This window comes from Balearica regulorum, chromosome 8 (assembly GCF_011004875.1).
Source record: "Balearica regulorum gibbericeps isolate bBalReg1 chromosome 8, bBalReg1.pri, whole genome shotgun sequence".
NCBI classification, from domain to species: domain Eukaryota; kingdom Metazoa; phylum Chordata; class Aves; order Gruiformes; family Gruidae; genus Balearica; species Balearica regulorum.
Window position 1 is genome coordinate 10,753,793 of NC_046191.1, and position 15,053 is coordinate 10,768,845.

The following is a 15,053-nucleotide window of genomic DNA, read 5'->3' on the forward strand; positions in this document are numbered from 1 at the left end:
GTTAAACCCTGCAGCCATGGACATCCGCACATCACCCCAAAACTCAGCCTCGGCCCCCCACTCGGTGCACATACCAGCTCCACACAGGTGCAGGCAGTGGTATTCAGGGTGACAGCAACATGAGACGTCCCAGGTCCCTCTCAAGTCCCGTTCCCCATCATGCCTGGCTGGATGTCCCCCCGCCGGGGCTCACAGCATCCCTCTGCTGCACCGAAACCTCTCAGCCCCTCACAACCAGGCTTTCCTGGCTGGATAGCCCCAGACCGGCCATCCCACAGATGGGGACCCTCGTGTCCCTGAGGACGGGCAGCAGGAGGGACAGAGGAGCAACGAGCCATGGTAAATGCCCTCAGCAATTAGCACCACGTCCCTGCCCCGCGGCTCTGCGGAGGGGAGGGAGGTGATAGGTTTTAATGGGCTTTAGGGTGGGTTTAACGCTGGTGAGCTGAACATGTCCAAGAGGGGACAAGTCCAGGGTGATGCACATGACATCCCTGGGCCAAATTCCAGGCAAACGCACCCACAGGTGATGCTGACCTGGCCTCACTCCCTGCTGTGTCGGAGGGACCGCGGGCCACTGGCTGCTGGGGATGGTGCCGCACGCGGTCCCACGCTCCCACCGCCATCCCCACCGGTTCTCCCCCAGCCCCGTGGGCTTTGGGCAGGGGCTTTGTACCACGTAGCCGTGGTTTGGTCCCACTGCCCTGCCTAAACCCTGCCTGCTGAAACCTCCTGCCTGCAGTCAGCGGAGGTGCCAACCCCCCGCACAAATCCCCAAAGCCTCTTTCTGTTCCTGGTTCTTGTGCCATTTCTGTGGGGGTGCCTGTGCAGCACCCCGCCGCTCACATCACATACCCGAGGGTGGCTACGACCCCCCCGGTGTGTCCTTCCCCACAGGCTGCTGCTGCCTCTTGGCGTGGGGGCCCAAACCAGCCCCCAGGCTGCAAAGCCTGCAGGCTCTGGGGACCTGGACCTGCTGCTGCTGTCAGGGCAGACCCAGGGGTCCAGGCAGCGGCTGCGAGGGGACGACGACAGCTCCACGGCTGCAGGGTGCAGGCGGCCACCAACCCCACCGTGCCAGGAAAGGCCAGAGAAGAAAAGTCCCCAGGAAGGGGCAGAGGAGCATCGCCCTGAGAGAGGCTGGTTCTGCCAGCGAACCCCAATTTGAAGCAAAACGCTTTGAAATTTTTTAATTCACACAAAGGCAGAAAAAACTTGTCCTCTTGCACCGCTGACGGGTATTATTGGGCATCCCCTGCCCAGTAGCAGCTTTCCCGGTCCAGCCTCTCTCGAATCAGCGCTTTGCAACCCAGTTGCTCTCTCAGCTGCACCCGGTGCCTGGGCTGGGCTCTGAAATCGCACGTGTCGCTCTTCTGGCAACCTGGCTGTGAGGAAACAGCCTGGGCCAGGCTGGTCTGCACCCTAAACCCATGTGAAGTCAGAGCTGTAAGCTCACAGGCGCATCACACAGTTCACTGGGATAGCACAAACCCTCCTGGCCCGGGGATGTGCCCCTCGTTCAGCCTGACCCTGAAGGATGCTGCTGCAAAGCCTCCCGTGGGGCGACCCTCTCCCCTGGCAAGGGCAGCCCCCACTCACAAGGCATCCCAGCCCTCCACACCACACACCATTTATTATTAAAAGGCCTCAAAAAAGGGGGGGAAGGCTTGCAGAGGTGACAAGCCCCAACCCTCCCCGCTCGCAGGGCACAGCAAGTGCTGCTGCTGCAGATGTCAGGTTTTGATGGGGCCACGAGTCGCTGCAGCAATTCCAGCTGCAGTTTCCATTCAGGGCAGGCTGTCAACAGTGTGGGGCCTAGCATCCATGAGGATTGCTTCAGCTTTCCCCGTAATTCTTCAAAATTTCTGGTAAGCTGCTGGCAGTGGGACTTTGCCCAGGGTATTGCTTGTGCCCTCTTATCCTGGGGAATGGAGTCAAACCTTGGTGTCAGCATCAGCAGGCGGGCACCGAAGCACACTGAGCTGCCCACGTGCGTGCTGTCATTCAGGAGGAAAATGGCCCTTACTTCTTGTGGCTTAATCCTCTGGAAGAATAAACTGCTGTGGACTAAGAGCAATTTATTTCTGACTGGGGAAACCTCTGCAGGAGGGCTGCGGACTTTAAACTTAACCCTAAACTCTAGCTAGTAAGTCTTAAAAAAAGGAGAAAAACTGGATGCTGCCATGAAGATGTAATTTGGAAAGCTCTTGTTGCCACACCTCTGCTCATCCCCAAGGAGCAGCACCAAAGGGATGCTCCCACCCCAGCCCCAGCCCCCCCGTGCCGATGGCGTGTGATGCTCTGGACTCGGGCAGTGGGGCACGGCCAGCCCTTGCCCTGCACCAGGTCCCTGCAGAGCCAACAGCGGCTGCAGGAACTGCGAGCCTTGCTGTGCCAGAGAAAGGGCATGTTGTTCAACGCTGCAGGAGATGGAAGAGCGTCCTTTCGCTGCGTGCTCTGCGCTCCCATCCCTTTGAGCCGTGCCGTCCCTCTCCGCGTGGGCAGGAATATCACTCTTTTATGAACTGACGTCAGCAATGACGACCAGCGGCGCGGCGAGAGGCTGCCGGCAGAGGCACTGCAAATCTCCCGTGGACGGAGCTGCGCTTCGCCCCCGATTTCTGCTCGGCAGCTTCTCTGGAGCATGGAGACACGGGATATTTTGAGCAGCAGCGAAGGAGGCTGAGTCCAACCCCCAGACACAGGCGTCTCCCCAGCTCTTTATTTCCAAGGACAGGAACAAGCCTTTGAAGGCTTTTCACGTGGCAAGTGCACACCTGCAAGTGTTAAAAACGAAGGGCTGTTTCTGGAAAGATTTTGGGTTGTGTATTATCAAGACAGCCTAAATAACTGGGGGCACAAGGGAGGCACGCAGCTCCTGCTGCCTCGTGCTGTTTGGCTCATCCAAGCCAAAGCCGTACCTGTGCCACTGGCAGCCGCTGCCCTTTAGATTTTATCGTGCACGTAATTCGCACACCCAGCAGCTGCTGCACTTGCTGGTGGCCAGTCTCATCCTCTCCTGGCCTCACCGTTTGCTTCTGTTGCTCAGCAGAGTCTCACGTCTCAGACCTTTTTACCCCTTTAGTAAGGACCGACCATTAGGACGCGGCATTAGCAGGGACGCAGGACGCTGTAGACTTAAGGGACTCTTGGTGGAGGATGGTAAATTCTGGGCGTGAGTTTCAGAGTGGAAAGCTTTGGCTCATCCACACATCTGGCCCATGGAGCAGAAAATCCCAAACAGCCTGGCAGATTTACTCCGATACCCAGACACTCTATTTTCTACCCCGCCGAGCTGCCCAGGGCTGACGGCACAGCCACCCCAGCGCTGCGGGAGAGCAAGGGGAGACCGAACAAGAAACACACACGAGTCTGATTTTATGTAAAAAAAAAAAAAAAATTATTTATTTTGGAGGAGGATTTGAACATCAACATGCAGGTACAACATGAATAAAAATTATTGCACCGCTATTATGTGGCAATTGTTCAAGTTTCTAAAAACACAGAAATTCCACACTTTCTCTTATCTAGCTAAGTGCTGAGTGACACGGCTTGGCAGAGCCCAGCTCAGGAGGTGCTCTCACAGCCACCTGGATATGGTAATCGAACACAATGTAAACACACACTTCTGTCAAATCTTCTACTAGAAGTACAGAATTATCCTTCACATCCAGTAAGAGAAAACCAGAGAAAGACTTTATCCTCCCCTCTTCAGAAGAAAAAAAAACAAACCCAAACTCAAATTAAAATACTCCAAATCACACCTTAATGCAAGTGTGGCAACCAAAACCACTGGTCACTCCTACCCCTTCCCCGGCAAGCGCTCTTTAGTATATTAGCAGCCAGAGGCCTCTGACATTCGGACCCAGGAGTGGCCGTTACAATGCTAAAGTCTAATATTTACAATAAATATCCTCCATTTCTCTTAGTTTGCAACAGTAAGAGACAAAGGGAAAAATAACACTGAAAAGAGGCACGGGGCAGGAATGCATCGGCTGGATGCAGAAGCAGAGAGGAGCTGCGAAGGCTGGAACCAGCTCTGACGCCGTCATCCCAAAACGGACGAGGAGCAGGAGACGCATCCAAGCCGACAGAAGGAAACAGGGAAATGAAGCGGGAAAGCAGCGGATTTGGATGGTTATATGCACGGCTCATTCACCACACGCACACCACTTCTACCTCCTGCCTGTCTGACTCGGAGTTATCTATGGAGGCCGAGTTCTCGGCTTGCTGAATGTTTCGCTCGGGTACCGCGGGTCCCATCCTGTGCTGGGAAACGCACTCTCGCTCTTCCCACACAGCTGTTCCAACATCTCGTTTATTTTGCAAGCTGATCTGAGAAAGTATTTAAGCAATTCTTAGCAGAGCAAGGAACAAGTCTTGGTGCATCTACCTGGTTTATTATCACATTGTTAAAGAAAAAGGTTTTTTTCCCCAAATATTTTTGCTAAGGTGCACCATTTAAATTTGAGAGAAGGTGGAACCAGGACGATGGGGCACCTGGCACACCAAGGGAAACTGCAGGACTGCCCAGGAGCAGGGGACAGGGGGCTGCACTAGGATGCTCTCCTGGTAACGCTGCTTGGCTTTGGCTTCCGAAAAACCAGAGGTTTTTAAATTGCACTGATCACTTTCTGTACCGTCACTACAAAAGAGGTGACTAAACACATACCTCACCTCTTCTTTGGCCAATTCAGGCAAAAGCAGCAAAAGCTGTGACACAGGAAGGTTTTTGACTCTTTTTTTTTTTATGTGCAAGACAGGATAACTCTGCCACTCAGCGCTGGAACCCCCGGCTGCAAAGGGAGGGAGACAGCGGCTCATACAGCTGGTACCTTCAGGGGTCCCACCCCAACCTGCATGGGATGAGGCAGGTTACAAAGCCCTCTTGCTCCTAAGAGAGAGGCTGGTTTTTCCCCTGAAGTTTTTTAAATGCAGAGCCCTTCGTGGATGCCCCAGGAGCAGGCTCACAGAATAAGCTGCGTTACCACACGGAGAAGGAAACAGGGACCTGCCACCTGGGGAACAGCCAGGTTGGACCACGTCCTCACGCAACTCTGGGCTCACTACTTAATTTACACAGCGACTTCCATCTTGCCAAGGTTAGGTGCTCTCGGGAGATAAGCTTGAGGCTTGTCTTTGTAATTACCACAGACTCAGGATGCTGAATCAATTTTTCACTCTTCCTGTCCATTTTATCGTATAACATACTGCCAATCAGACCTTGTTTCTCAGCAATTTTTTAGTAGATCAACCCATCAGGGAGAAAACCAGCCAGATAAGTACCAGATCCTGCCAAGTCTCTTCCTTACTTGCTATTGCCCTGAATTGGCACAAAATGATGCTCGTCAACAAGAGTGCTTTGAGAGGCTGGAGATACCCAGGACCCTGACAAGGCAATGGAAATATTGCAGTTTATAATTGCAAACCAAGTGTATACAAGTAACCTATGAACTCCAGGAAAAAGAGCAAAGAGACAGCGCAGCAGGCTCTGCTCTCAATACCGTCACAGCAAGATTTATTAGCGTGTTATCTGGGAGCATCAAGGCTTTGGTTAGTGTATTAACAACACCATACATGTTCACACAGACACACGGAGTAAACACTCATTTAAACATGTTTAAAAAAAAAAAAACACAAACCCAAACAAACCCCTCCCCCTCAAACCAACCCAAAACTTGGTCCAGAAATGAAATCCAAGCAGCCAAAATCAAGTATATAATGGGGGGAAAATAATGGTTATAGAGAAAGAAGCAGGGCAAGATTCCAGAGATTTTTGTGATTTGTGGATTGAGCTGAAATCAAGTTGAAAGAAATGGAGAAAATATATTCCTATATAAAAATGGATTTGCATTTAGGGGAAGAGAATCAAAACTTCAAGTCCGGAAAAGGCCAAGACAATGAAGACGGTGGCGGTGTAATGAAATCAGACCAGCAGAGGCAGGTTTTAGCTTGAAATACTGTTGCACGGTCATTCTGCTTCTAACAGAGTAAGCCAGTGAGCAGGATACTAGAACCTTGCGGGTGATCCACAGGGAGATACACTCAGACAAGACTAGAGTAAAAGCTGAGCACAATCTGGGACAAATGACGGGAGTGTTCATTGAGAGGAACCTTTAATTGGATGAAGAAATGTCTTACAGTGCTATAGGTATCACCACTCAACACATTTATTGGTGTATTATTATTGATCTAATCCTCAGCAAAGAGCACTGTTATCCAGAGTCAGTCACACTTAAAGCAAAGCAATGTCTAAACCTAAGAGCGAAGAGTAATTTTGAATGGAAAGTGATCTCAGCAGTGGAAATGATCTAGCTATCGAAGCTGAAATCTTAAAATCTCACATGTGTTTTGAAGTCTGCTTGCAGCTTGTCCACAGAACTCGAGGAGTCAGAACTCTTCGTAGGTTTTTTTATTTTTAAAACGGGCGGATTCAGAAAACTCAGCAAGTTTCCCAAGCCCCAATTCAGAAATGTTAAGGAACGCCTTAAAATCCCTACCTATTTAGACTCACCAAGAGAAGGAAAAGTCTCCAAAGGTCATTTATCACTGAGATAACTTCGCCCGAGACGTACTGGAGAACACGCAACTACAAATTTCTCTACTTTAAAATCAACCTACAAGGCACCCCTTTCCTGGGGTCATTTATTCTAAGGCAGGGCAAGTTATGAATTGAAGCCAGAGAAAGGAAGATAAAACATCATTAAAATTTTAAAAACAGAGGGAAAAGTTGCTATGTGTCCCATAAAGGATAAGTAAAAACAATCTCAGAAGAACCAGCTTATGGATTGGAGATTTCTCTTTCTGATAATTCCACTGAAAAATACTTTTACTTGGTTTAAAGAGAAGACAGGGATCTCTGTCCGACCCCTCCAGCCAAGCCCCTTGCCTCTGTATCCTCTAAGGACGCGCACACGGTGATGAAGGGGCCTTACTTGCACCAAAGAGGGTTTCTAGTTCCAGAATAACTTGCGGACAAGAGAGTATTTTCTTTTCCTTGTCAAAGGACACCAGATTGTAAATTCAAAGAAAACACTGGGAATTTGTGAATTTCAATGGCATTTCAAAGAGAAGGTTGAAAAGCAGAGATTTTAAAGTAAGCTGCCTTTTTTGTACTCAGAATTTTGGGGATCTCAAATAAATGCAGGATTAGAGGGAAGAGCACAACAGGCACTAAACTCAGGCAAAATAAAAGGTCTGGGAGAAAAAAAATAATAAAAAAAAAATCAACAAACTGTTTCTTAAGCCCTGCTTTAAAGATACCCTGTTCTAAAGAGACCTCAAACAGCAAGCATTACTGTGTACAAAAATAGAATAGCAAGGATGAAAAAACACAAAAAACAGTATGAAAAAAACCCTCCCAAAAATAGATGTACACAAGTTCTGTTTTATATTAGTGTATATTACAAAATTCAAACATGCAGTCTCTATTTTGAATGTAGAATGCTCCAGTCCACCTGTACCAGGGATGCTGCTATGTTTTCTTTACAACACCATCATGTGACAGGGGAAAGTCTTGTATTTTTAACTGACTTCCAACCTCTTTGCTTTTTGCTTGCGCGAGAGTCCCTTCTTTACAGGGCCTCGTGCTGCCATCTGGCAGAGGAGAGGCTCTCAGAGCTGCTTGTCCAAGAGCCTGAGACAGCTCTTTTGATGGAGTGATTTTGCAGCTACCGCCCAACACTTCAGATGCTTTAGCACTGCAAAACGTTGCCTCCTTTTTTGCCGCCACGGGACACGTTGCCTCCCAGGGCTTCGCTGAGCTTAATGACTCCGTGCAGGATACACTCCTTGTCGTCAGACCGTCTGTGCTAGATAGTTTGGCTTTCTCTTGACACGCTCCTGCTTGTGAAGTTTCCTGCTTTTTTTGTTTCGAATCTCTCTCTTCTTTACAGGAGGCACCCAAATGGGGGAAATCTTTTCTCTTTTCCACCTCTCCGGAACCAGACATATTGAGCTTCAAAGGGCCTAACACGCTCTGAGCCAGCGGCACTAACTGAGACACGGAGAGAGCTCTTTCAATAGCACTGGGGACAAGGAGCGTGGAGGATACGGGTCCTGCTGGGCTCGTTTTGCTGGCAGTTGAAGCACTCTCTGCCTGGGACAAGCTGGGCTGCTTTTCAGTACCAGGACTTTTTTGGGACACTTTGCTCACGCTTCCAGGAGACAGAAATGAGGTGCTGTGTTGTTCTGCAGGCTGAAGCATCTCGTTGAGATCTTTTTCACTGCGATCCGCGGCGCTTGCTGAAAGAGGAGTGCTCACACTTGCCATGCACCATGAAGGAAGTGACAGCAGAGGTTTGGAATCCTGTTTTTTCTGACTGGTTTCTGTTAGCAGAGGGTCTTTCAGGTCAAGCTTACCACAGGAGGCCCCTGAAGAGTCAACTTGTTCAAGTTCCAGGAGTTTGATAGATGGGTACTGTATATGTTCTGTGTGATCTATTGGTTTTTGAGTACTTGTAGTGCCCCCTAGGTCTTTGATTGCTTCAGAAGACTTGTCTTTTGGACCAAAACACTCAAAAGTTTTGTTTTCTGGCAATTTGTGTTCCTTTGCAGTTGTTTCTGATCTTAGGAATGCCTTTTCTAAATTAGCTAACTTTTCTGGAGAAGTTCTCGGGAGGACCTCTGATGGGGAAGGGCGCACACCGATTTGCAGTGGCACTGAAACAGGCTTGTCTTGTTGATTAGTTCCCTTCTGCAGATCTTCTGGACCTTTTGGATCTTCAGGTAGAAAGGCATCATCTTCAATACTATCCTTGCTTTCGAATTTAGATGAAAACTTATTATCCTCATTAAAAGAATCTGAGCCTTGGTCTCCACTTTCAGGGGGCTTGTCCAGTCTTCTCCCATCCTGACTATCTTCTGAACCATCATCCGTTTCATCTTCAGAAGAATCTACTTCTCGGATAGCCTCTTGCTTTTGCAGAGACTCCCTCCTCTCCACCCTGTCCTGTCGAATAGCACCCAACTTCCGTGAACCCGGCTTCTGCAACATCCCTTTTTCCGCTAGCCCAAGTTTGCCACCTGTTGTTTCATTCGCAGATTCTTGTAAGCTCTGGAGACTGGGATCCCTCTGTAGCATCTCCTTCTTAAATTCAGAGTGAGAGATATCCAAGCTATGCTTACGTGAGGAAGCCAGCTTCTTCTCAGAAGAAGACAGCGAGGCAGCCAGTTTCTCGGCCGACTGCACTCTCTTTAGCAAAGGAGACCTAGGGGGCTCAGCACTTTTGGGGCGAGAAATTTGTCTCACCAGCGGTGGAGAGGAATGTAGTTTTACTGGGAAAGACTGAATAATACTGGAGCTGCCAACTGAGTGTCCTGGTAAAGGAGATGGGGAGCGCTGCGGTGAGGTGGACTGTGGGGTTGGTGATGGAGTGTGAGCTAGTGGTGACAGAGGGATGTTTCCCGCAGATTTACGCCTTGGAGATCTGTACTGCCTTTGAAGTTTTGGTGCTAGTCCATGCAGAGAGCTGGGTCGGATGTGTCCAGAGCTGGCTGGAGAATTGGGAACACTGGAACTGGGAGAGCTGCTCTGGGAAGAATTGCCACCAACTTAAGAGAGAGAGGGGGGGAAAAAAAAAAAAGAGACTAAGAAGATTAATATATATTTGACCATGAAAACAAGTTATTGAAAATAAGACATGCAAAGTCAAGACAAACTGTCAAGATGTTACCACAGAGCACTGCAGTAATATTACAAGGTAATATTGCATGGCTTCTGACAGAAAATTCACATCATTGTCACACAACACCAGAACATAGCAAGAAACACTCTGCTGTCAAAACGTTTTTTCTGAAAAAAACCTCCAAGCAGATAAACCACATGTCTCATTGCTGTTCTCAGGATGCAAATCGCTTTATTCCATCAGCTGATTCAATTTTCACATATGACTTTCCCACACTGTTTCAATTCCTTTTCTCTGAACTAACATAGAAAATGTGTCAAACTGCTACAAAAACATTGCAACTTACAATGCAGATATGCAACAAAGTAAAAGGATGCTGTAGTATAGCAAATGCATTCTTAAAAGACTGTATGGATTTTCATTTTTAAGTGAATCAATGAATGAGAATACATCTATCCCTAAGATAATTGACATCACAGCTGTCTTTTTACTTCAAACAGATCTACTACCTGCTGCTGTGTATTTTACTTCAAAAATTAATCAATAAGCAAAAATCTTCTCCAAGCTTTTTTCTGCTTGTGTGGATTTTTGTTGGGGTTTTGTTTAGTTTTTTTTTTTTTACCTGAGTGTACAGACTCGGGAGTGGATCTGTAACTCTGCGTTGGTGACCGAGGAGACAGGTTGTGAGTTGGAGAGCCAGGCACACTTTCTCCAGAAGACAGAGAACGGTTTAGTGAAGATAAACTCCGGCTGGTGTGAAGTAGTGAGGCTTGTTTAGTGATCTTCCTCAACAAAGAACTCTTCTTCTTACTGTGGAAGAGCATTCAAAAGTTGCTGTCAAGCCCAAGTGATTTATTTACCTTTATTGGCATATTTCCGACAATTTTATAGCACAGTTAAAGAGAAAAAGAAAACAAAAAGAAAAGAAGAACTAAAGGATGTACCTGCTGATATACATTATCAGCAAATTGCTTTCACAAGATTTCTCTTACAGTGTCTTGGTTACCACTGAATGTTCACAGAGAAACATCAAAACGAACCTTTCCTGACCATCCTTAGTTTTGCTCTTCTTGTTCCTACGAGCCATCTTGGATTTGTAGCTGGCCTTTCGAGCTGGTCCAACTTTGATGGACGTGTTCTCAAATGGCGTGGTGGAGATGGACACTTTATTTCCACTCTGTCAGAAACAAGACGCAGAAACGCTGCTTAAAATGTGGCTATTTGAAGCAGATCTGCAGGCTAGGCAATTAGGCTGCTAGTTTACTGCTGCCCGCCATTTTGTAATCCTTCGTCAAACTCCATTTTCTGCTTTGCATTTTCACCTATCATTTATTAAGGAATTGCTGAGAGAGCGTCCTTTTTAGTCAGGCTTTCACAAATGATTAGCTCAGGCCCCAGCTGGTAGGTAAAGCTTCCCAGAGCAGGGAGAATACAGCATCTGACCTCTCCCACTGAGATCCCAACTGCCTCAGTTTAATACTTGTAATACTTGGAAACTTGAACAAAGTAATATTCTGTCACCAATCCTATTCCCAGTGCTCTGACTGATGGCAGATGTGAGCATATCAGGCATCTATCATGATGAATCTGGAACACAGAGCACGGCTTGTCTCACTCATTTAAAAAAAAATTTTTTTTTAAATCCTGATTGCTCCTCTTTTTGCAATCCCAAAGATTTCTGTCTCTTGGAATGGTCCAAAACTTTGGGGTTTATTTCTGTAAATGGATTCAGCTCAGAGGAGGCATCAAAATGCAAGTCATTTAACTGGATAATTTTAAGACCAACCATTACAAAGCTGCTTTTAAATACCACTAGGAATAATCCTTGAGAAAGCAGTATTAAGAGCTAATAACATTAGCACAGCCTAAAGGCAAAAAATAGAAGTAATTTGGAAAAATGTTATAGTATTTGTTTCTTAAAGTGATGTTTGAGGAAAGGTATACTTAAATCTTATTAACCTTTGTCTCTCCTGGTGATAAAAATCTATCTGACAGGTTCTTATTTCTCACACAAAATATCTGAGTTCAGCTTAAATTACATGCAGAAATTCTGGAGATTTAGGGAACAAGCTGCAGCAACGAGCTTTTGCAAAACAAGGGCTGGGTGCTGTGTACATACTTGTGTTTCAGACACCACCAATTAGATACCTACGGCGTTTTAAACAAGCTGCCTCATATTTTCCATGTCACCTATTTTCCAAAATGTAACAGTGCCGAGGTCCTACCTTCAGAATCAGCTCCACCACTTCTGTGTGCACCAGTCCATGGACCGGCTCTCCGTTGACATGGGTTATCAGATCTCCTTCACGCAGACCTGCTTCGTTCGCTGGACCGCCTTCCTCCACGTGCTGGCAACGAGAAGGGGATGACTGATTTGAGAAGGGGAACGTACAAGATCGCTGGCCAGATCAGACTCAAAGCCCATCCATCTCATCTCTTGCTGCAGCCAGCATCAGCTGCTTCAAAGGAGGGTGAAAGAAAACCACTGACTGGCTCAGCCAAGCACAAAAATCTGTGCTCTTCCATTCCTCCCCCAGCACCTTGCCAGTCTTCTCCTGATCCAAGGCAGCCAGCCAGGGTAGTTAAGCTGATCAAGAGACCAGCTCCTCCCAAAGCAAAAGGCTTAACACACGTCCAAAAATTTTCAGCACTCGGGAATGTTAACTAGATACTCTTGATTTCCAGACAAGCATTCAGTCTTTTTCAATTCCTTTGCCATCCTAAATCCAGCATCCTTCCACATACAGGCTGGAACCCAAGGTGGCCAACAGACTTTTAAATAAGACTCTGGGCCATGTGTTTAGGGTGCCTATATTGCATCTCATCCCAAACAGAGTTTCTTTTTCCACTTTCCATCCTTTATTAACCTATCCAACATCAGATCTTTCCCCCCACGAACACTTTGTCTTTCCCCATCACTGTTCAGAAAGGTAAGTCTCCTTTACAGCGAGGAGACAGATACGCTTGAGAATCCTGCAACTCTCCCTCTAGCCAGAAAAGACTACAAATCAGTATCTTGGTAAACTCAGCGTTTTTCAAGGAAAGCAGAGAGGAGCAAGGGAAAAATGCAGCTTCAGATTATTTTTGTAGGTAAGAATGAGTGTTAAATAATGACCAAAGCATATGAAGTCCAAATTGTCTAATGAACACAGAGATACAAGGAAAAAATGAATCACCTTTGCCCTGACTCCATTCTCCCTAACTACACAATTCAAGCAACACTGCTTCGGGGAACGGATCATTCCTAGAAGTCATATACATTAAAAAAAAAAGGAAAATGGAGATCAAGTACCAGAAGTAATGGGAAGGAAGAGATACAGACATGGAAACCAGACCTTTTAGCATAACACACAACTAAGCCAAGAGCTAAATCCCCAGGCAGTCAGCATAGCAGTGGTGATACTTTAAGGCTTGTAATCAATTCCAAGCAACTGCTTGGAAAACCCCAGCAGACTGAACTGATCTGAAGCAGGGTATAATCGCTAACACAGGTCTGAATAAATTAGCTATGACTGGCCCTCATGCAACAACCCCAATAGAGAGAAAGAGGGTATGTACACAGAAACATGCTTTAAAGTATGTGCTACAGGTGAAAAAAGGTGGATTCGCGTAGCCAGGGAAGAAAGAAGGAAAGAAAGGTTGTTGTGGTTCTGTGATGGGTTTGAAAACTGCTACAGGTACAACCCAAAGTGCTGTAATTTATCTATTTTTAAAGGGTTTCCCCCACCCCAGAAAGATAACTTTGGGTCCAAATAAGGAGAGAGAAAACAGGGTAGCAAAATACAATTTATAAAGTTAAATCCCACAGTCCTGGCTAGATGCACTTCTGACCCCAAGGGTACTCTTTTGAGAAAAGCAGAGACATACCCAGACCATGTGATGCACAGTGTAGATATCACTGTCACCCATATAGACGCGAATGGCACGGAGAGTGAAACCATATTTCTTTCCAGCCCGATGGATGATGATTGGTGGTTTCAGGTTTGCAATAGCAGGAGAAAAGTCGCGGCTGGGTGAAGAGTCCCTCGAAGATGGGTTGGAGGATAGAGAATGAGGTGACATTGGACTGGCCAATGGAGAACACGTGTGGTGATCTACAGTGATGACACAAAGGTGGGCAAAAATTAGGAAACCAGGCCTCCAAAAGAGAGAAAATTCTTGTTAGAGAACAGCTAGGAAACCATCTCTCCCAATGCTCTTAAAGCTGGTGGTCTTCACCAGAGCTGGGCTTTGCCTGCAGCTTCAACTACTTCATGCTTTGAAGTAGGAAAATCAGCAGTTTCCAAAAAGCCCACTTGGAGGTGGGCAGCACTTGGATACAGCAGCACTGCTCGCCTAGGATTATGCTTGGGTCACAGCGTTTATTTCTCCTCTTTCATGGATTTACAACCCATTATAAGCATTTGCTCTAGGCACAATTCTGGAACAACCCATTTCAAGGTTATGAGCTATCATCCCCCTCCAAAAGACCAGATAGTTTCTAGATCTTGGTGCAAGTTCTATGTTGGTGCTGAGATAAATCAAAATCAGTTAGTATTAAAACCAAAAAAATCAGTAGGCAATCAGACAACAACTACATCTAGGTAGTTTTGGTAGTGTTTCAAATTCACAGGGGCAAAAATATTTAAGCCTAAAAAATTAGCTACTGCAGGGACTCTGCTACTGAAAAACACCACCACAAGTGTATTTTAGAGTGCACTTCCCAAACAAACGGCCAAGGCCTGGGCTATCGGCTAAACTATCTGACTGCTTGCTCGAGGAACAACACCCACTTTTAAAAATACAAAGCAAATACAGAACTCTCATTTTAAAGTGAAGCTGGTCAACATCAGTAAAATAAACCCAAAGAACAGGAATATTAAATGCAGCTGTAAAAGTAACCTCTAATCCATTAAGAAACACCTGCTGAGTCGCCTGGCACACATTTACCCAGCAGATCAGAGCAGCCCTGGAGGAAACTCTGCCGGGTGATTAAATACACATTTTAGAGATTTTAGTATCACAGAATGATAGAGTGGTTTGGGTTGGAAGAGACCTCAAAGATCATCTAGTTCCAACCCCCCTGCCATGGGCAGGGACACCCTCCACTAGACCAGGTTGCCCAAAGCCCCATCCAACCTGGCCTTGAACACTTCCAGGGATGGGGCATCCACAGCTTCTCTGGGCAACCTGTGCCAGTGCCTCACCACCCTCACAGTGAAGAATTTCTTCCTAATATCTAACCTAAATCTACCCTCTTTTAGTTTAAACCCATTACCCCTCGTCCTATCACTACATGCCCTTGTAAACATAAGCCACTTTGTAGTTTGAAAAGCAACCAACGCCCCAACCACAATGGCATGCATCACCACGACCATGCCAAGCAGCAGTTGCATGCAGAGAGGGGAAGGCAGGCATCGCTCTGCCAGCAGGTTCTGCTGGGTCGGC

General features: G+C 46.8%; 1 protein-coding gene across 5 annotated transcripts in view; it reads right to left on the reverse strand.

Moving 5' to 3' along the window:
• Window positions 1-5,495: 5,495 nt before the first annotated feature.
• Window positions 5,496-15,053, reverse strand: part of MAST2 (microtubule associated serine/threonine kinase 2) — a 194,404-nt gene continuing 184,846 nt past the window's right edge. For all 5 annotated transcript variants that reach the window (XM_075759521.1, XM_075759522.1, XM_075759520.1 and 2 more), the window contains 5 exons: window positions 13,494-13,720; window positions 11,852-11,974; window positions 10,667-10,803; window positions 10,249-10,436; window positions 5,496-9,552 (listed from right to left, as the gene is read on the reverse strand). In XM_075759521.1, the coding sequence (XP_075615636.1) occupies window positions 7,475-9,552; window positions 10,249-10,436; window positions 10,667-10,803; window positions 11,852-11,974; window positions 13,494-13,720 (2,753 nt within the window). In that variant the 3' untranslated portion in view covers window positions 5,496-7,474. The remainder of the gene's footprint in view (window positions 9,553-10,248; window positions 10,437-10,666; window positions 10,804-11,851; window positions 11,975-13,493; window positions 13,721-15,053) is intronic.